This window comes from Drosophila elegans, unplaced genomic scaffold (genome assembly GCF_018152505.1).
Source record: "Drosophila elegans isolate 14027-0461.03 unplaced genomic scaffold, ASM1815250v1 contig_183, whole genome shotgun sequence".
NCBI classification, from domain to species: domain Eukaryota; kingdom Metazoa; phylum Arthropoda; class Insecta; order Diptera; family Drosophilidae; genus Drosophila; species Drosophila elegans.
The window spans coordinates 9,163,291-9,180,557 of NW_024545550.1; the positions used below are offsets into that span (position 1 = coordinate 9,163,291).

At 40.3% G+C, this 17,267-nt stretch overlaps 8 protein-coding genes across 10 annotated transcripts; 7 read left to right on the plus strand and 1 right to left on the minus strand.

The window, feature by feature from the left end:
• The first annotated feature begins 777 nt into the window (after positions 1-777).
• On the plus strand, positions 778-1,709 carry LOC108144923 (prisilkin-39). The gene has a single exon (XM_017270089.1). The coding sequence runs from the start codon at positions 792-794 to the stop codon at positions 1,512-1,514; it is 723 nt and encodes a 240-aa protein (XP_017125578.1). The 5' UTR covers positions 778-791; the 3' UTR covers positions 1,515-1,709.
• Positions 1,710-2,148: 439 nt separating this feature from the next.
• On the plus strand, positions 2,149-2,568 carry LOC108144123. Its single transcript, XM_017268766.2, has 2 exons — positions 2,149-2,235; positions 2,290-2,568. The coding sequence occupies exons 1-2, from the start codon at positions 2,149-2,151 to the stop codon at positions 2,566-2,568; spliced, it is 366 nt and encodes a 121-aa protein (XP_017124255.2).
• Positions 2,569-2,814: 246 nt separating this feature from the next.
• LOC108144925 (cold and drought-regulated protein CORA-like) lies at positions 2,815-3,298 on the plus strand. The gene has a single exon (XM_017270091.2). The coding sequence runs from the start codon at positions 2,988-2,990 to the stop codon at positions 3,222-3,224; it is 237 nt and encodes a 78-aa protein (XP_017125580.1). The 5' UTR covers positions 2,815-2,987; the 3' UTR covers positions 3,225-3,298.
• Positions 3,299-5,593: 2,295 nt separating this feature from the next.
• LOC108144924 (glycine-rich RNA-binding protein blt801-like) lies at positions 5,594-6,097 on the plus strand. Its single transcript, XM_017270090.2, has one exon. It carries the CDS (start codon positions 5,670-5,672, stop codon positions 5,985-5,987), a length of 318 nt encoding a protein of 105 aa, XP_017125579.1. The 5' UTR covers positions 5,594-5,669; the 3' UTR covers positions 5,988-6,097.
• LOC108144162 (odorant receptor 47a) lies at positions 6,084-8,909 on the plus strand. Of its 2 annotated transcripts, XM_041707371.1 has the most exons (5): positions 6,084-7,156; positions 7,218-7,407; positions 7,463-8,078; positions 8,524-8,544; positions 8,617-8,909. In XM_041707371.1, the coding sequence occupies exons 1-5, from the start codon at positions 6,856-6,858 to the stop codon at positions 8,665-8,667; spliced, it is 1,179 nt and encodes a 392-aa protein (XP_041563305.1). In that variant the 5' UTR covers positions 6,084-6,855; the 3' UTR covers positions 8,668-8,909. The 2 variants fall into 2 exon arrangements, with proteins under 2 accessions (XP_041563305.1, XP_017124309.1); XM_017268820.2 differs by lacking the exon at positions 8,524-8,544 and having other exon boundaries at positions 8,617-8,907.
• A 3-nt stretch (positions 8,910-8,912) lies between these two features.
• LOC108144166 (cuticle protein CP14.6) lies at positions 8,913-10,710 on the minus strand. Its single transcript, XM_017268823.2, has 4 exons — positions 10,672-10,710; positions 9,927-10,105; positions 9,300-9,375; positions 8,913-9,217 (listed from the first exon to the last, which is right to left on the minus strand). The coding sequence occupies exons 2-4, from the start codon at positions 10,100-10,102 to the stop codon at positions 9,062-9,064; spliced, it is 408 nt and encodes a 135-aa protein (XP_017124312.1). The 5' UTR covers positions 10,103-10,105; positions 10,672-10,710; the 3' UTR covers positions 8,913-9,061.
• Positions 10,711-12,802: 2,092 nt separating this feature from the next.
• Positions 12,803-13,603, plus strand: LOC108144165. The gene has a single exon (XM_017268822.2). It carries the CDS (start codon positions 12,873-12,875, stop codon positions 13,494-13,496), a length of 624 nt encoding a protein of 207 aa, XP_017124311.1. The 5' UTR covers positions 12,803-12,872; the 3' UTR covers positions 13,497-13,603.
• Positions 13,604-14,258: 655 nt separating this feature from the next.
• Positions 14,259-17,154, plus strand: LOC108144164 (mitochondrial sodium/calcium exchanger protein). Of its 2 annotated transcripts, XM_017268821.2 has the most exons (7): positions 14,259-14,555; positions 14,618-15,021; positions 15,421-15,774; positions 15,830-15,948; positions 16,463-16,697; positions 16,754-16,821; positions 16,880-17,154. In XM_017268821.2, the coding sequence occupies exons 1-7, from the start codon at positions 14,323-14,325 to the stop codon at positions 17,072-17,074; spliced, it is 1,608 nt and encodes a 535-aa protein (XP_017124310.1). In that variant the 5' UTR covers positions 14,259-14,322; the 3' UTR covers positions 17,075-17,154. The 2 variants fall into 2 exon arrangements, with proteins under 2 accessions (XP_017124310.1, XP_041563304.1); XM_041707370.1 differs by lacking the exon at positions 16,463-16,697 and having other exon boundaries at positions 16,880-16,970.
• The last annotated feature ends 113 nt before the right edge of the window (positions 17,155-17,267 follow it).

Below are 17,267 nucleotides of genomic sequence, written 5' to 3' on the forward strand. Positions count from 1 at the left end.
TGAACCACGAATATATTAATTAGCTAATCGCTTTGACTAACTGGCAAATGTCTAGCCTGACTTAATTAAATTAAAAGTCAAATATTTCCACGTCTGGCGAAACTCTGATCAATTAGTGCAAATATTATAATTCGATGCAGTCCCGAAAGACCTAGAAATACAAGAAAGGGGAACCTCCGCTCTAATACATCACAAGTATAAGATGATTCAGAATCAGTGATGCGATGATCTATTAGAATGCATCTTCTCAGGGGTGACTAGATTTCCAGCCCGCTAATTAACATTGCTATTGACAAATTTTATTATTATAGCCGGCAAATATAGCAGAAACGCCCCCAGTTGTTGGCTTTTCGACTGTGAATGAAACAAAATGCCAAAACAAAAAGCCAAAACAAAAAGCCAAAAACAAATAACAAAAAACCCGCGGAAGTGAGCGATCGAGTTAACGGTGTGAAACAGATTGCTGACTTATTTGGCCAACATTTTGGCAAGGTCAATGTCGGGTGTGTGCCATAGTGATTCGTCTGCAGGCAGGGCCAGAAAACAAGAGACGATCTCGAGAGCTGGGCGTGAAAGCAGTGTGGTTCCAACCAGTTGATGACGTTCTGGCCCAAAACTTGCAAAGTTCCGCTCGGCCTGCGGTGATCAGTATTTGAAGGTGCCGAAGGTCTTCTTGTTTTTTCGCTTTTGCCAAACTTATTTGGAAATTAACTCAAGAACTCTGTGGTATAAAATATTATTTGGTTTTTCAGTCGGTCTTCAGTTGCTGATCTGCATTCGACGGTCACGGAATGTTTTTACCCGCGCGATTGGCTCTATTGAGCCTTCTTATTTCGTTGTCCCACGGGCAAAGGAGTAAATCGAGGCAGGATCAGCCGCAGGGCAGGACCCTGGGTCTATTGACGCCTCTTTTACTGGGAGGTGGTGGTCCGCTCTTCGATGTTCCACCTCCAATCAGACCTGGTGGTGGATCGGCATCTTCAGGTGGTGGCGCAGGCACTCAATCGGATCCTCTGGACTCGTACTACGGCGCCAGTTATCCCAGCTATGGATATAGGCCCAACTATGGATACGGCTATCCCAATTACGGCTACAACTATGGATATCCCAGCTTGGGCTATGGCTATGCCCAGAACTATTATAGACCCAACTACTACAACTATGGTGGCTACCAGAGACCGCAGCAGTATTACGGTTACAGGCCGAATTATAGTTCCATAGGTGCATCTGCGGGTTATCCTTCTTATGGAGGATATGGTGGTACAGCTAGCATATCTAGTTCACCCACATCATCGGCAATTGGAGTGGGATCAGGAGCAGGAGCAGTATCTGGAGCTGGAGCTGGTAGTTCACAGCTATCCACCGCTCAACAAGCCCAATTAGCAGGCATTTTGGGCCAGGCTTTGGGTAGCAGTCTACGCCCCCTTCTAGCAAACGGGGGCGGGGCAGCGGGCGCAAATGGGGCGGGCGCTAATCCTCAAGCGCTGAGCGGGCTACTCAGTTTGCTCGGCTAGGCCATAAATCCGTCAGTACTAATAGCAATCACACGATTAAGTCATTGAAACTACATTACAGATTTTCGCAGTTACAATTTTTCCATTCTTCTAGAATTAGCTGAAAATAATCAAATTTCTTCTTCTTTTTAATAATTTCTTTTTCTTTTCATTTTGAATCATCTCTTCATTTATGAATATACAAATCAAATCTGTTTGATACAAAGAAGGACTTTTAAAAAAAAACAATTATATCTGTTCTTGATAGATCAGATTGATTTAAATGTTATGTTTTTAAAATAAAAATATTCTTTATAAACTTTTTTTTTAAGTTGTTAAGCTGATAAATAAATGAATTTGTTAATTTAAAATTACTTTTGCATTCCTTTAATCACCTACTCTATTAGCCAAGAATAAAAACTTTGTTGCTAATGGTGTTAAATTAATGAATTCTTTTTTCGTTGATTTTTAAAAATATGATGATGAATGAAATGAAGAAAAAGTAAAAATTTATACTTGCTCAACTGCTAAATAAATAAATGTTTTGTTGTTTGCTCAACACTGCTGGTCTGCAAGTTGTAAAGAAGTTTATGCAGTTTTTTGCTCTGCTAAGCCATGTAAATTGTGTTAAATAAATTTGTTGTTATTTGTTAATATGGTTTGTCTGTTGGGTCATGGCTTTTCAGCTTATTGTCTTCAACTTGCAAATAAATTGCAATTAGTGGGCGGAGAACTGTACTCTGTGAGGTATAAAAGGTGGCAGTAGTGATCCGATAGGTGGTAGTATTTTTTAAAGCGGTTGGCTAAGATGCAGTTCATATTTTTTCTGGCAGTTTTGGTTTTTTTGGGAGGAGCCTTGGCACAGCCTGTCAACGAGGATCATGTTCCTGCCGTCACTTTACAGGATGTGGCTGACTTGGGTGGTCAGGAGGCGAAAGAAGGTGAAAGACCAGCACGCTGGATTTCTGGAGGATGGGGTGGAGGTTGGAATTCAGGATGGGGTGGCGGCTGGAATGGTGGATGGAGTCTTTCATATCGTCCATGGGGCAATAGCTATAGTAACTACTGGTGGTAGCTAGCCCCATGACAGTCGCTTCCTTAAAAAATATACCACCTGAAAACTGACCCAAATTCAAAGCGTATTAACAACTTTTGTTTAAGCTTTCCAAAAGCTCTAAAAACCAAAGCGCAATTAAGTTAACAAAAAACCCCATTGCTTTAAAGAGCTTTTTATTAGCTCAGTCGAATAACAACAGTCATTTAAATTGTTTGCCTTTTGATATTTTATGTGAAACATTAAATCTAGCCACCGCAAACCAGAATATTCAAAATAGTAAACAAAAAACAGGAATGTCAGTGGTTTCTCTGGATCGTTGACCAAATAAAAGACCATGGCTTTGGCTCACCGATTCACAGTTGCAAGAAAGCAAAGAACCAAGCTCAAGCGAAACAATCTATCTATCTATCAAGTCACCTAACTGAAGTATCTACAAGATGCGTCTGATCCTGTTGTCCATTGTTGGCCTGCTGTGCCTGGCCTGTGCCTTTGCCCTTAACAATAATGGAGCCAATCTGGAGGATCTCCTAAGCGTGGCCCATCACGGAGAAGCCCATGCCGAAGTCGGAGTTCGGGCAGCTCGAGGATATGGTGGAGGTCATGGAGGTGGACATTACGGTGGTCATGGACATGGACATCACGGTCACGGTGGTCACGGACACTACGGTCGCTAAAGATTTAATATAACTCTAAATTTCCCTTTTATATCCAACCCAATGTTCTGTAAATAAAATAGCTTAAAATACAATTTTAATTTGTTCTTGAGACTGGGAGGGAATATTTCGACAAAATGTTCCTTGGTATATCATTAAAAAATCTTCGGTAAACAACTGACCATAATAGGAAATACCTAGCAACTCTTAACATCTCTTTATGATAGCCGAAAAAATAAACGAAAAAACTAAGCAGACCGCCAGAATAAGAAAAGAGTGTAATAACTGTGTGGTGAAATATAAAGTTGCGAAAAATTCACTTTTAATATTACTACGCAGCTTAAAAAAATCCCCCAAAAGTACATTAACAAATTGCTGGGGTAAATATGTATACATGGACAAAAGTGCAAGACTTCACAGCTTTTATTTTTAGAAAATGTCAATGAAGTATTAACCGTTCATCGCGTTGATATAAGATTTGGGTAAACTTAATTTGTTTGTTATGCAAATGTCAATCAAATAGTTATTCGAAAATGCAGTTTCCAACAAAAAGGAATAATCAAATCTATGGTTAGATACGCTTGTATATATATGTAGGAGTGAGATTGTATTATTCCCCGAATCCCTCACATAAAACCCCAGCATTCGTATAACATGACGCCCTAGACAACGAGAGAAGCAACTAAAACGAAGAAGACGAGTAGATGATCAAAAGACGAATTCCAAGAAGACGAGCGTTCTAAGAAGACGAGCGTTCCAAGAAGACGAGCGTTCCAGGAAGACGAGCAGACGACGATCACTACAACGAGATGTGACGACGAGGAGACGAGCAGAGCAACATCGAGAGGACGAGCGTTAGTTGCTGACGAGATCGAGTTGAGTAAAGACGTGCTCAAGCGAACGACGTGTGACGACGAAACGACGGTTAAATCAAACACAAAGATTACTTACTATGTTAATTAATATTAATAATCTAACTTTTAAATTATAACTTTCTTAATAAATAAAAACCCCACATATAGATAATATAAGATCTGCCGTACAACCACATTTATTTTAAATCATTTAAAGATACATATGATGATTTAAAATATTATGGAAATTGCAGATATCTGGACTTTTTTGTAAAATTAAAACAAATTAACTTAAATAAAGTATACAATAACATCCATAAGTTATAACCCAAAATACCTTCTGTTAGAGTATAAAAACGACAAGCCCTCTTTAAGTCATCTTCACCCATTTAAAAAAGCTTTTATTTTAGAAAACTTTTTAAGCTCCAGAATGACTTATTTAAATCGGTGGAACTCAAGTTTATTGCCAAAATATATGCATCCAAAAACAACAGTGGGCGTGTTTTTTTGTTCTTTAACGCGCAAGGGCAAATTAAGCAAATCATTTAAATGATTTTTTTTGTTTTGAAAAATATTAAACAAAGTTTGGGATATTTCGAGGGGAACCTGTATTGACAGCTTAGGTTCATTGGCTTGCCATCGTAAATCCCCAGTTGTTTACTTTTTCGAGTCTAGATCAAACAAGACGATCTTGACATTCATTAGACAATTGGAAGATCATTTCCATATGAATCCTTGTGAGTAAATATGATAATTCAACAAGCTACTCTTAAAGTGTGTATAAGATTATTCAAAATAAGAACGTTTTAAATGAGGTGTTTAGTTACTACTACATTTTACTACTGGCCCTGACAGTTTAATAATTTCAAGATTTAATTACACGGTAATAGGCTTAACTAAGCTTGTCATTTGCCAATGTGTCATATGGGGTCTTTCTCAATGATGTGCTAGATAAGATTTGTTAGCATTAAGTAGACTTACTCAACCTGCAATTAGTTGCAAGTTTAGTTTTCAAGTGGAAACTTTCTAAAGACTAAATTTCGTTTGGTTGACTAAAAATTGTTTTATTGAACCATGGAATTGACGTTTATTATCCAAATGCGGTTAAGTAAAAACCCATTAAAATGAAACAGGTCCCAATTGTTGACAGCCTGCAAACCCTAATCGAATGATCTATGTATGCATGGAACCACTTAGGAGCAGCATCCCGACAACTTTCGCAAATGAGACATTTAAATTTGAAATGATTCAGTAATGACAGCCAAAAAAATGACCAAAAAAAGTCAAGCAGAATAACAATGAGTGTAATAATTGTGTGGTGAAATATAACGATGCAAAACAGAACCCGGTCAAAAAAGCCCCTAAACAATCGCACCTCTCGTTTAGGTATATACTATGTACTAGGTATATTGTATAGTATGGATATATGGCCAGAGAGGTGGTGACATATGAGGGGATGTGTGGAGATTGTATTGATGCGTGTGAGAACAGGAACGCCGGCCGACGAGATCTTGCAATATAAGGCCCGCAGTCGAGTCCACAAGTCATCAGTTGCACTCAGGTCTTCACCAGCAATCAATCGAATCAAATCGAATCGCATCGGAACGGAAAGATGCGTCTTACAATCCTGGCCTTCATTGGCATCCTGTGCCTGGCCTATGCCTACGCCCTGGATGATGCCACCAACGAGGATGACCGGGTGATCGGACTCCTGGACGTCGCGGATCAGGGAGCCAACCATGCCAACGATGGAGCCCGCGAGGCCCGCCAGTGGGGATGGGGCGGACGCGGCGGCGGATGGGGTGGCGGATGGGGTGGCGGTCGCCATGGCGGATGGGGTGGCGGTCATCATGGAGGATGGGGCGGACATGGCGGATGGGGCGGCGGCGGTTGGGGTCGCCACGGCGGTGGCGGCTGGTACGGCCGATAGGACGGAACTGTCATCCCGACCACGCCTCCGGCCAAACCCACCACTTGCCACACGTCAGAAGGACACCCACGGATGTCGAGGCGTGAATAAAGAACATTGAAGCATTAAAATTTGATTCTCATTTGGAATGCCTGGGAAGGTGTCAAACGGAGGTGATGTTTATGGGTCTGTTATTATTCCATATCAAAGGGTTCATTAACCCTTCCAAGGATTTGGTTACCACTTACAACTTGGATACTTTAAACAGCTACCAAAAATATTCTTAATTTATGTTTTTAACTACAAAATCAAAAACTTACAACTGTTATTTAGATAATATTATTTAGATAATATTTTCTTAGCCACATTAATGTTTTATTTTTGCTGCCATTTTTTTGCTACCTGGTTTAACTTACTAGAATATATTAGAATATAATCTTGTCATAGTTCCGTAATATTTTAAGGCCTAATTATACGGCCACAAAATATTAATTATTTCTGAGCGATATATAAATAATTTGTCTGTGTTGGAAAAATATTTCATTATTAATAATCATATAGGATTGGAAAACAATGTACATTTTGTGCTACCAATCTATACATTATACCTACATTTATACAAAATTTATCATCTCATCAAAAAAAAAACCCCTTAACTAAATTACAAAAAAATTGAAATAAATTGATTTTAGATTAAGGTTATTACCTTCACAATAATACGTAAGGCTTAAAATATTGCTAAGTAATCTAAGTAACTTTAAAAGGGTATGGAGCTTTCCTTACAACTTTTTCTCTTTAGTTAACCATATACTTTGCTCAGTGGAAAGGTTTAAAACCCCTGACTCTATCAGACTTTCCTTAGTGTGAGACCGAATTAACACTTATCAACATGGATAGTTTCCTGGAAGTGCAGAAGAGCACCATCGCCTGGCTTGGATTTGATTTGTTCAGTGAAAACCGTGAGATGTGGAGGCGACCCTATAGAGCCTTGAATGTATTTGGCATAGCTACCATTTTTCCCTTCATTCTGGCTGCTGTGCTGCACAATTGGAAGCACGTGATGCTGCTGGCGGATGCCATGGTGGCTCTATTGATTACCATTCTGGGACTCTTCAAGTTCAGCATGATACTCTACTTGCGAAGGGATTTCAAGCGATTGATTGACAAGTTTCGTTTGCTGATGTCAAATGGTGAGCTGGGTTTTATTTATAACGTTATGATATTTTTATGAGTTTTTTTGATCTATTAAAGAATCGGAACAGGGCGAGGAGTATGCTGAGATTCTAAATGCAGCTAACAAACAGGATCAACGTATGTGCACTTTGTTCAGGACCTGTTTTTTTCTGGCCTGGCTACTGAATAGTGTGCTGCCCTTTGTGAGAATGGGTCTCAGTTATTGGCTGACAGGACATGCTGAACCAGAGCTGCCTTTTCCCTGTCTGTGGGTATTACAATATATATTATAACAATCCTCTTTTCAAATATAACGTCTTTAGTTTTCCCTGGGACATCCACATCAGGCGCAACTATGTTTTGAGCTTTATTTGGAGTGCCTTTGCCTCGACTGGTGTGGTTTTACCTGCCGTCAGTTTGGATACCATATTCTGCTCTTTTACCAGCAATCTGTGCGCCTTCTTCAAGATCGCACAGTACAAGGTCATAAGATTTAAAGGCAAAAATCTCAAGGAATCACAGGACACTCTTAATAAGATCTTTGCCTTGTATCAAACGAGTTTGGATATGTGCACCGACTTAAATCTATGCTATCAACCCATCATTTGCGCCCAATTTTTCATCTCTTCACTGCAACTTTGCATGCTGGGCTACCTATTTTCCATAACCTTTGCCCAAACAGAAGGAGTGTACTACGCCTCTTTCATAGCCACCATTATTATACAGGCCTACATCTATTGCTATTGTGGCGAAAATTTGAAGACCGAGAGTGCCAACTTTGAGTTTGCCATCTACGACAGTCCCTGGCACGAAAGTTTGGGATCTGGTGGAGCCTCGACCTCTATCTGCCGATCCCTGCTGATCAGCATGATGCGGGCACATCATGGATTTCGCATCACCGGCTACTTTTTCGAGGCCAATATGGAGGCATTCTCATCGGTGAGTGTGAAATTTCCAATAGCTTTTAATTCAGCTATGTTCTTAGTTACCTTAAAAAATTTAAAATCAAAAGATTTAAGGGGCTTTATCTAAAGCAAACAAACTAAATAATATATGCTTCGGATACTGACTTAGTAATGGGGAAAAAAGGTCTAAAAATCAGGGAACGTTATCATTATACGTTTTTTATTTTTAATCATAAAATAATGATTTATTATACTCTTCACGAAGAATGGTTATTTCTAAGCAAACAAAAAAAAAGTCAAAAACAATAATTATTCTGTATCAAACAAAAATTTGTATGTAACATAGCCATTCTAAATAGTTATTTTTAAATACTTAACTTACTTAACTTTCCATATGAATATTTACCAATTTTAACATAGAAATTCTCTTTTTATTCTCGGGCGAATAATAACTAAATATTTGAAAATCTTGAACATAGAAATTCGCATATAGTTCTCAGGTGAATATTATCTAAGAATATAAAAAAATCTTGTTAAATTTTAAACACTAATCGTCTTGTTTTCCATTTCAGATTGTCCGCACAGCCATGTCGTATATTACCATGCTCAAGTCCTTCTCCTAAAAAGGCTTAAATCACAACGCATTGGATTGATTTTTGTGCAATTTTCGTTTTATTGCTGAGCTTGCGTTGCCGTACGACATTTAACAATCGAATTTACATATCTTACAAATGTTTATCTCACACACAGTTCGTTAGGCACTAAGTAGAATGTAGATTGTTGAACGTAGATTGAAAACTGGATTGGCTGTAGAAATTCACAGATGAAGCACGAAGATGAGAAAATTTTTTGGGGAGAGGAGGGTGAAATGGAAATGGTTGTGGGTGGGAAAGGATGATGGATCTCTCTTGTTTGTATCTGGTTCACTTTTGGTCAGCTTAACTGACCCACAACGTAACGATTTTCAACTTGGGCATAACGATGAAGAATTGGAACACGAATCTAATACGCTGGGGATTACTTGAAGAATCTTCCGGGAGCGGCGGCGGCACGAACTGGAGGCGGAGTGGGTATGTGAGCACCCTCGGCACGGTATCCGTTCTCATCAGCAATGTAGGTGATGGTGTAGACCACGCCATCGGGTCCGGTGTACGAGTAAGATCCCTGCATTACCTACAAAATAGTTGAAAAACATTTAGTTGTGCCTCAAACTATGCTACAAAGTTTGCAAGACCACGCCCAAAAGCAGGCTTACCTGAGCCTCCAACTGACTGCCCGGGTTTTTCAAGTAGCCAGCCTCATCCGCTCGGATTCCATTGCTCGTCTCGTAGCTGAAACGTTTCGAAAGAAATTGAAATAGTTCTGGATCAGAAATAAGCCACATTTCGAAATGTAGAAAACACTTGGGTTACCAAAATGCTTTCTAAATTATTAGTCACCTGAAAAAGTATCTTGTTTTACTTATAAAGTAAACTTAGTAATTTTTTTGTTAATAGAACTGTACGAAATTTACAATTTTTTTAATTATTAAGAAATTCACGTTAAGCACTGGTGTTTAAAAGCGTCGAATCGTTCTCAAGTAATATAACACTAAACATTTAAAAATATATGTCTTCTAGAATTTTGTCATTTAGTAACTAATATATTATGGGTTCAACTGTGAACCTTTAACAAAAATTTAGAAAGTTTGAAACTTTAGTGTCAGCATTTTGAAAACAACGCGTTTTATTGGTATTGAAATTAATGGGTAGGGGTGAACTGTAAATGTTCAGAAATATTGTACATAGTAGTACTCATGGTGTATAAAAGCGAAGGATTTAATCAAATTGATGATAAGGCTAAGGATCAGTCAGTTGTCTACAAAATGTAATCTCATACTTACTTGTACTGATATGAGCCATCGGGATTGAGGTCGAAGTTCTGCTTGAGTATGACGGCATTCGCATCGAAGGAGTTGCCGCGGGGCGGGGGAAGTCCTCGCTGTGGCTGGCCATGGACCAAACTCAGGCAGCAGAGGGCCAAAACGACGGCTGCGAAGGAGGCGTGGGTGATCGTCATGACCTTTAGTGGGCGAGAAAGAGGACAGGGGACCGGCGACGGGTTAGTTATGCAGGTTAAATAGAGTCATAAGTAAGATGAGGTGCGGTGATCAATTTTCAGTTTTTTGTGTTGCCCGATTGAGTTGCCGCCGGCGTTGTCTTTGAATGTCAAACTCGTTGCTTGGCAATTAGCATCTGATATACTCCGATTGGCTTTTTGCGATTTGAAAGTTCTGCGACATGATGATGGTTATGATGATGAAGGTCGTGGGAAAAACATTCATATGGGAGGATAAAGGTCTCTCCAAAATGTTATACAAAGTAATTTAAGCCTTTATGGTATAGATTTTTGTATGTATCCTTTTCCAAAAAGTATACCAAAGTATTTTCCGTTTTAATGGTATAGATTTTTTTGGATTCTTTTCCAAAAAGTCATCCTAAGCATAGGTTTTTAAATATATCCTTTGAACTGATCTAGCTCCACTTAGGTTCTTAGTTTTATTTTTGTTTTCTTTTACTTTGTAGCTTTGTGTCTTGTGATCCTTGCTCGAAGGATTCACCACCACTGCAACTAGAACTGAAACTCACTTCGGATTCGCGACTTGATAGCGGGTACTGCGCTGGAAGGCTCGTCAAAAGTGCTTTGACTTGGCTGCAGTTACCACAAACGTTTTTATACCGAAATCGCATGCACTGCAGCTCGAAGCAGAGCAGCGGCAGAAGCAGCGCCAGCATCCGCAACCAGATGCAGTGCAGCAGCATCACAATTGGTGAGCCGAAGGGCAGCTGGGGGAGCTGGGGGAGCGGGCCTCGAAACAAACAGTGTTTGCTGGCTGGCCTGACAGCCAGAGAATCGGAAGAGCTGCACCACGTAGCGTATGCGCAACGAGTTTCAAATGCAAATGGGCGTTGCGCATACGCCGCGTATGCGGCTTACAGCTTACAGCTCACAGTTCTCCGGCGATGTAATTTATGTGAATTAGCAATGCGAACTTCATTTGATTAGTGCCCCCGCTGGATGCTCGGCTGGCTGCAATAATTCGTTAAGTCAAATATTAATTAAAAGATTACAAATGTTGCAATTGGTTTTCGATTTGATGAATTGGCCATTTGGCCACATCGGCCTGCCAATGAATGGCCTGCGATGGAATCTAAATCTCCCTGTGCCCGCTGACATTTGAATTAGCCGCGGGATGGGGCGTAGCCAAGTTGTCCATTTCAATGCATCGTTAAAGAGCATAATCTGTCTTTGTTTACACTTCCACATCGGTTTGCCCTTTTTGGGCCAATTTCGCTGACCAGGTCGCTGGCCAGGTAACACGACCACTCCCTCCTGCACCAGTTACCCAATTGCCAACTTTTGCCGGCCGGCTAAGACCATTTTTCACTTGGGGCTTAAACTTTAAACTTTTCCAGCGTGTAGGAAATGTCAGTTGCAATTCATAAAAATTACAGCAATAACTGCTGCCAAAATCCAGCCAACGCTGCAGCGGAGATGATCACGAACATGATGAACATCGCCCGATATTTTTGATACCCTTGCTGGGAGTATTATATTTTCAGTCAAAAGGAGAAATTTAAGACATTTTTAAATATATGTATTTTTGAAGGAATCTAGCTTTGTCGTTGACCGTTTGTCCGTATGTTCGTTTGTCCGTTTATTCTTACGCTAACTGATATATTATAAAAATCAAAAGACAATAGTATAAAACTGATATAAAACAATTAACAAAACGTTATTGTTTTTAAACATTGTAGTATATAATACCATAATTTTATTTAGAGTATATAAACTTCTATTTGCTGAAGTTTTCTTCCTCTTCTGGTTTTCCTTTTTTTTGGCTAGGCCAACTCCCGCCGCAACCCGTTGGTTTTCCCTTTCGTACGTTTTCCATGTTACTTGGCCAATTTCGCGGTTGCCCGCGTTTTGCTTTGGCCTTCGCGCTGCTTTTCGCGAAATTGCCGCTGGCTGAGAGGAAGAGTTGTTTTCAGCTGGCTCAGTGCATTTTTCACATTTGACATACAATTTGCAACTTAGTCACTTATAGATGAGGCTGTTTTTTTCCCCACACAAGTAGTTTCCCGTGTGATGACTGATGACTGATGGATCGCGTGCGATTCGAATCCGATATAGACTCGTTTTGGGCGCACATCCAAAGTACTATATCTTAATTTATGCCCCTTTGTGTGGCGAAGCGTGTGGAACACTATGCTAATCGAGTGCAGTTTCCTAAACATTGGCAATCAATCAGTTGCTAGCTATTTGGGCACTTCAAGTGATGGATGTTGGCTTCCATCGAATGCGAAACAAGTTTATGACGTGTTCCACGATCACAATGATGATCAACCTGTCTGGACGGGAATTTCTGCGATTACTGAAATATTCGGTTAACCAGGCCAAAATCGATCTCATTACAGTGCCTCATCGTTGGCTTCATCGCTTGACCTCTCTTTAAAACAAGTCGCTGAATCATAAAATATGCAAATCTTGTCTCTGGGCTGTGAGTGTTTTATTAAAACACATTCTGCTCGCTTCCATAGAATTTCTTTGGTGTTTTTTTTTTATTTTTTTCTTTTCTTCTCGTTTCGTTTTGTTTTGGGTATATTTTTGTATTTTTCGGTTATGGCGTAATGGAGTCCCAAAAGATGCTAATTCGCGGCTGCTGCGCACATTAAACGCCGGTATATAAAGTGGATGTGGCAGATGTGGTAAGCCAAGTCGTCCGTCGGTTCCCGCCTAGAAAGCATCTCTTTGCCATCTTTCTTTACGCAATAAAATAACCATTAAGATGTTCAAGATTGCCATTTGTTTGTTGGCTTTGGCCAGTGGTTGTCTGGCCGCCAGTATTGGCCAGGTGGATAGCACCACCGAGAAGATCGTTAAGCAGATCATTCCCGTACTGAAATTCGAGACGGAAAAGAGTCCCGATGGCTCCTTCCACTTCAGCTACGAGGGCGCTGATCAGTCCATGCGCCAGGAGCAGGGCAAGGTCGAGAATGCCGGCACCGAGGACGAGGCTTTGGAGGTCTCCGGCATGTATAGCTATATCGATGCCGATGGCAACACCGTGGAAGTTCACTATACCGCCGGAAAGAACGGTTTCGTGCCCGTGGGCACCATCATTCCCAAGGAGATCACCGAATTGGCCAGGGCTGCTGCCGATCTGCCCAAGGTTTCCGCCGAGGATGAGCTGAAGTTCCGCAAGGCCCGCTCTCAGGAGTTGGAAAAGAAGGAAGACGCTGCTGTGGTGGCCAAGGAAGCGGTGATGGTGGAGAAATCCGAGCCTGTGCCCGCCGAATCCCAGGTGGTGCCCGTCCAGGTGGTCCTCGATGCCGTGCCAGAGACCGAGGTCAAGACCGAGGTCAAAACCGCCATCGAAGCCGACGCAAAGGTCGAAACCAAGACTGCCTAAGCTTTCACATAGACTCTAGACTACCTAAGTATTGTTTAATTTAAATAACGAGTGCGATCTAATTTAACTGGCTAGCAATAAAACGATTCCCTATCTGAAATCCGCAATCCGCAATCCGCATCTATTTCGATTTAAGTGGAGCGACAGCAGCTGCATGTGAAATGCGGATTCCGTCGTGCTGCATATAAATACTTATCATAAATTTAGCTATGGTTAGTGCTAATTTAAGCAGAAAGCTGACAACAAGAAATTATCTCACCGGCCACAAATTGTTGGCCTGACGCTCATGGCTTAGAACTTTATTGGAGAATATGAAAAGATTAACGATTTTGGTATAATCAAGCGAGAGAGAGGTATAATGAACACAAAGCGAATTGAGATATTTCGTTGATTAGTAATCCGGCATGATAAAACTCATTTGCTTAATTTCGTAAACAACTTATCATACAATGCTTTGTCCAAACGAAAAACATTTTTATGGTTTTCAAAAAAACTGGCCTCTATAATACTTACTCGTAAGCACTTAAAATAGATCATTAAATACTCTTTTTTTAAATCATACTCTTTAGTTAGAATATTTTTGATCTTTAGAAGACGTTTTTAATTTTCTAAAATTTGCCGGCACTTTATATTGATTTGTAAATTAAAAGTGGAGTAAATGAAAAGAACATTTTAGTAAAGTTAAGAGATTAGGTTTAATACTGAAATTTAAATGAATTTTAGAATTTTGTATCTTTCTCAATGTATTAAATTATTAGGCAGCCTAGCATTTTCGATCAGCGCATAAGTTAGGAAAAATAAAATATTATTAAATACCAAGTAAAAAATGAAGGAAGTCGCGACTTGCAGTGCAATCCATGATATATCGGAGTCACATCAATGCCGATTTGTGTTGTCAAATCCAGATTGTCTGTCTAATATGAAGTTGATCAACTACTTGAGCTGGCATTACTGCAAAGTGGACGTCCGGAGCAGTTTCAATGCCTTCTGGAGTGCACTCGGTATGACTTTAGTACTAATCTACGTCTTCTGGATGATGCAGTTGGCCATACATCACTAGTGAGTCATGAATATGTTACAATCCTAAATGTTTGCTTGATAAGAGGATGATATTTTTGCAGCTTTTGTCCCACCTTGAAGGTTGTAACAGACTTGTTTCGGCTAAACGAGAGCACGGCTGGAGTTACGATTCTAGCCATTGCCAATGGATCGCCTGACTTATTCACGGCCATTGCCTCGAATCTGCAGAGCTCCAAGTATGCCTTCCTTACGTGCATGTCGCAGACCATGTTCCTGCACATCTTTGTCGCCGGTATGGTGATCCTGATCAAGCCATTCAATATAGAACCCAATTACTACCTAAGGGATTTCGGCTTCCTGTTCTTGAACACTGCCTACATGGACTACATCCACAAGCGTCCTGATGGAATAAGTTGGGTGGTAGCCTTGCCCAGTGCATTCATATTTTTGGGATTCGTTGTGGTGGCCATTATCGATCAGCATCTCCTGACGGCCCGCATTCGAAGTGTGTAACAAAAATAACAAATAACAAGATATTCCCTTTCTATACCCATTAGTCGTAGTTTAAAAGGTAATGCAATGTAGAACCGTTTCCGACCCTGTAAATATTCATTGTTGATATAAATACTTTCTTCTTGATTAGGGTCAATAGCCAAGTCCAAATTTAGCTTTTGTTTGTTTTTCTATCTATCCGTCTGTCTCACAAAAAAATTTCCAAATCGAACCTATGTTTTATAAAATTGTTTTTATCCATATTTGAAAAACGGAGTTCATATTCTTGAGAGAGTAATAAAGAGCTATGCTTTTAGTAGTTTGAAATAGGCTTGCTCCGTATCGCGTATCTAATAATTAGGGCACTCGTATACAGCATTCGATCTTAATCATTTATTTTAATCTTCTATAGAATTGGAGAGCAAACGAGTGACTTTAATTGAGGCAGTGCAACTGGAGGAACTGAAGCCGCAGACGCAGTTGCCGCTGAAGCGCCAGGAAATCGATCGAACATCCATTCGTCAGGGTAATCGAAATCAGGATATTTTTAGGCAACTTTGGAACACAGTCGCCGAATTCGACATGGATCGCTTTCGAAGGGGAACCGTTTTGGTGAAGGTCTACCTGGTGGTCAAGCAGCCCATCGACATGGTGCTTCGCACTCTTATCCCAGTGGTGGACATGGAGAAGCCCAACTACGGATGGTCCAAGTTGCTCTTTAATGTGCATATAATTCTGGTCCCCACCTATATCTCCTACATAATTGGTGAGTTAATCGGGGGCCTTTAAAATGATCCGCCTCACGATCTCCAGTTCTCCAGTTAGCGGATATACCATTGCGGGCATTGCCACCTATCTCATAATCCTCTTGATCACGGTGCCCATTTCTATTTTGGTATTTTTTGTCACGCGCACCGACACTCCGCCCAAATTCTTCAGGGTAAGTTATCGGTGTTTCTAATGTTGATTTCAGGCACGTAGTCATAAAACCAGTTTTCTAATAAATGCCAAAGTAAAATCATTCTGAACTTCAAAGTGGGCGTGCCCCCGGAAATGAAATCCAGGCTTCAGACTGGTATCAGTTGGTCCTTACCTCGAACATTTTTTCTTAAATCTAAGTCATTCCGTGTGAGTCGTGATACCAATTTTAAGATCATATCTCCACAGATTTTCGCACATCTAAATAAAACAATGTGTAACTTTATACTGTATACTTAAAGTGAAGGAAGTTAGTACACAAGAATAACTATCTTGCCAAGTGTTAGAAAAGAGAACTCTATTATTATGAACAAACATATAATATGAATTAAATTTTGGTCATTTTGATATTGGCAAAAATAACAAACTAACTTTATGACTATTACCATGATACTAACTTTACTTATCTAAGAATAAGTTCAGCTTTTCTAAATAGATTTAGCAATATGTATTTTTCCTATCGATGATAATTACAGTATACATCTGGTCTGGGTTTAATGGCCACCATTTTCCTGATCTTCTGCCTGACCGCTGAGGTGAATGCCATGTTCTTTACACTGGCCATCATTACGAAAGTGAGCCAGGAATTTTCGCTGGCAACGGCCGTTTGCTGGGCATTGACCAGCAACGATTTGGTGGCCAATCTATCGCTGGCTCGTCAGGGATGGCCTCGCATGGCATTCACGGCCACCTTCTCGGCACCTGTGTTTGGTATTTAGTCTAGTATTAGTATACTATAACAAAGATCCAATCGTTCTTTCTTTCAGGATCCTTTGTGTTTTTGGCCCTGCCTCTGGTTCTTCAGTCGTCCGTAGAGGCGCCCAGTAATGTTAAAGTAAGTAAAGGGGAAAAAGAAAGTATCATATGGAATATTAAATGTAATTATTTAAAAGGTTTCGGAGGGCAAATTCGGAGAGACGGTTTGCATCTTCGTGGAGGTGGGCATGTGCTTCTCAATGCTCTCCGCCCTCACTACAAACTTCAAGATGCGACGAGCTTGTGGATTTCTGTTGGTTTTCTACTACCTTTTCTTCCTGGGAGTTCTTATTCTTTTGGAGAAGGGTGAGATCCATGCCTATGGCGTGTGAACGGCAAGCTATCCCAAGCTATCAAATATGCAAATTCCCGAGATGATTTATGCCTCATTAAATGACCAATTCCATTATTATTCTTTCCTGTTCGTTAGGTCTTAATTTCTTGTGTCTTTGATCAATGCTAATGGACGATGTTTAAGCGTGTAATGATGTATTGAAGCAGGTGTCTCGTTTGTGGCCCCAGGCC

Coding starts and splice junctions, on each gene's coding strand:
- LOC108144923 (XM_017270089.1), top strand. CDS start 792: ATGTTTTTACCCGCGCGATTGGCTCTATTGAGCCTTCTTATTTCGTTG.
- LOC108144123 (XM_017268766.2), top strand. CDS start 2,149: ATGGTTTGTCTGTTGGGTCATGGCTTTTCAGCTTATTGTCTTCAACTT. Junction 2,236..2,289: donor TGGGCGGAGAACTGTACTCT/GTGAGGTATAAA, acceptor TATTTTTTAAAG/CGGTTGGCTAAGATGCAGTT.
- LOC108144925 (XM_017270091.2), top strand. CDS start 2,988: ATGCGTCTGATCCTGTTGTCCATTGTTGGCCTGCTGTGCCTGGCCTGT.
- LOC108144924 (XM_017270090.2), top strand. CDS start 5,670: ATGCGTCTTACAATCCTGGCCTTCATTGGCATCCTGTGCCTGGCCTAT.
- LOC108144162 (XM_041707371.1), top strand. CDS start 6,856: ATGGATAGTTTCCTGGAAGTGCAGAAGAGCACCATCGCCTGGCTTGGA. Junction 7,157..7,217: donor TCGTTTGCTGATGTCAAATG/GTGAGCTGGGTT, acceptor GATCTATTAAAG/AATCGGAACAGGGCGAGGAG. Junction 8,545..8,616: donor AATTCGCATATAGTTCTCAG/GTGAATATTATC, acceptor TTTCCATTTCAG/ATTGTCCGCACAGCCATGTC.
- LOC108144166 (XM_017268823.2), bottom strand. CDS start 10,102: ATGACGATCACCCACGCCTCCTTCGCAGCCGTCGTTTTGGCCCTCTGC. Junction 9,376..9,926: donor GATGGCTCATATCAGTACAA/GTAAGTATGAGA, acceptor GAAACGTTTCAG/CTACGAGACGAGCAATGGAA. Junction 9,218..9,299: donor GCAGTCAGTTGGAGGCTCAG/GTAAGCCTGCTT, acceptor ACTATTTTGTAG/GTAATGCAGGGATCTTACTC.
- LOC108144165 (XM_017268822.2), top strand. CDS start 12,873: ATGTTCAAGATTGCCATTTGTTTGTTGGCTTTGGCCAGTGGTTGTCTG.
- LOC108144164 (XM_017268821.2), top strand. CDS start 14,323: ATGAAGGAAGTCGCGACTTGCAGTGCAATCCATGATATATCGGAGTCA. Junction 15,775..15,829: donor CTATATCTCCTACATAATTG/GTGAGTTAATCG, acceptor CCAGTTCTCCAG/TTAGCGGATATACCATTGCG. Junction 16,698..16,753: donor CTTCTCGGCACCTGTGTTTG/GTATTTAGTCTA, acceptor TCTTTCTTTCAG/GATCCTTTGTGTTTTTGGCC.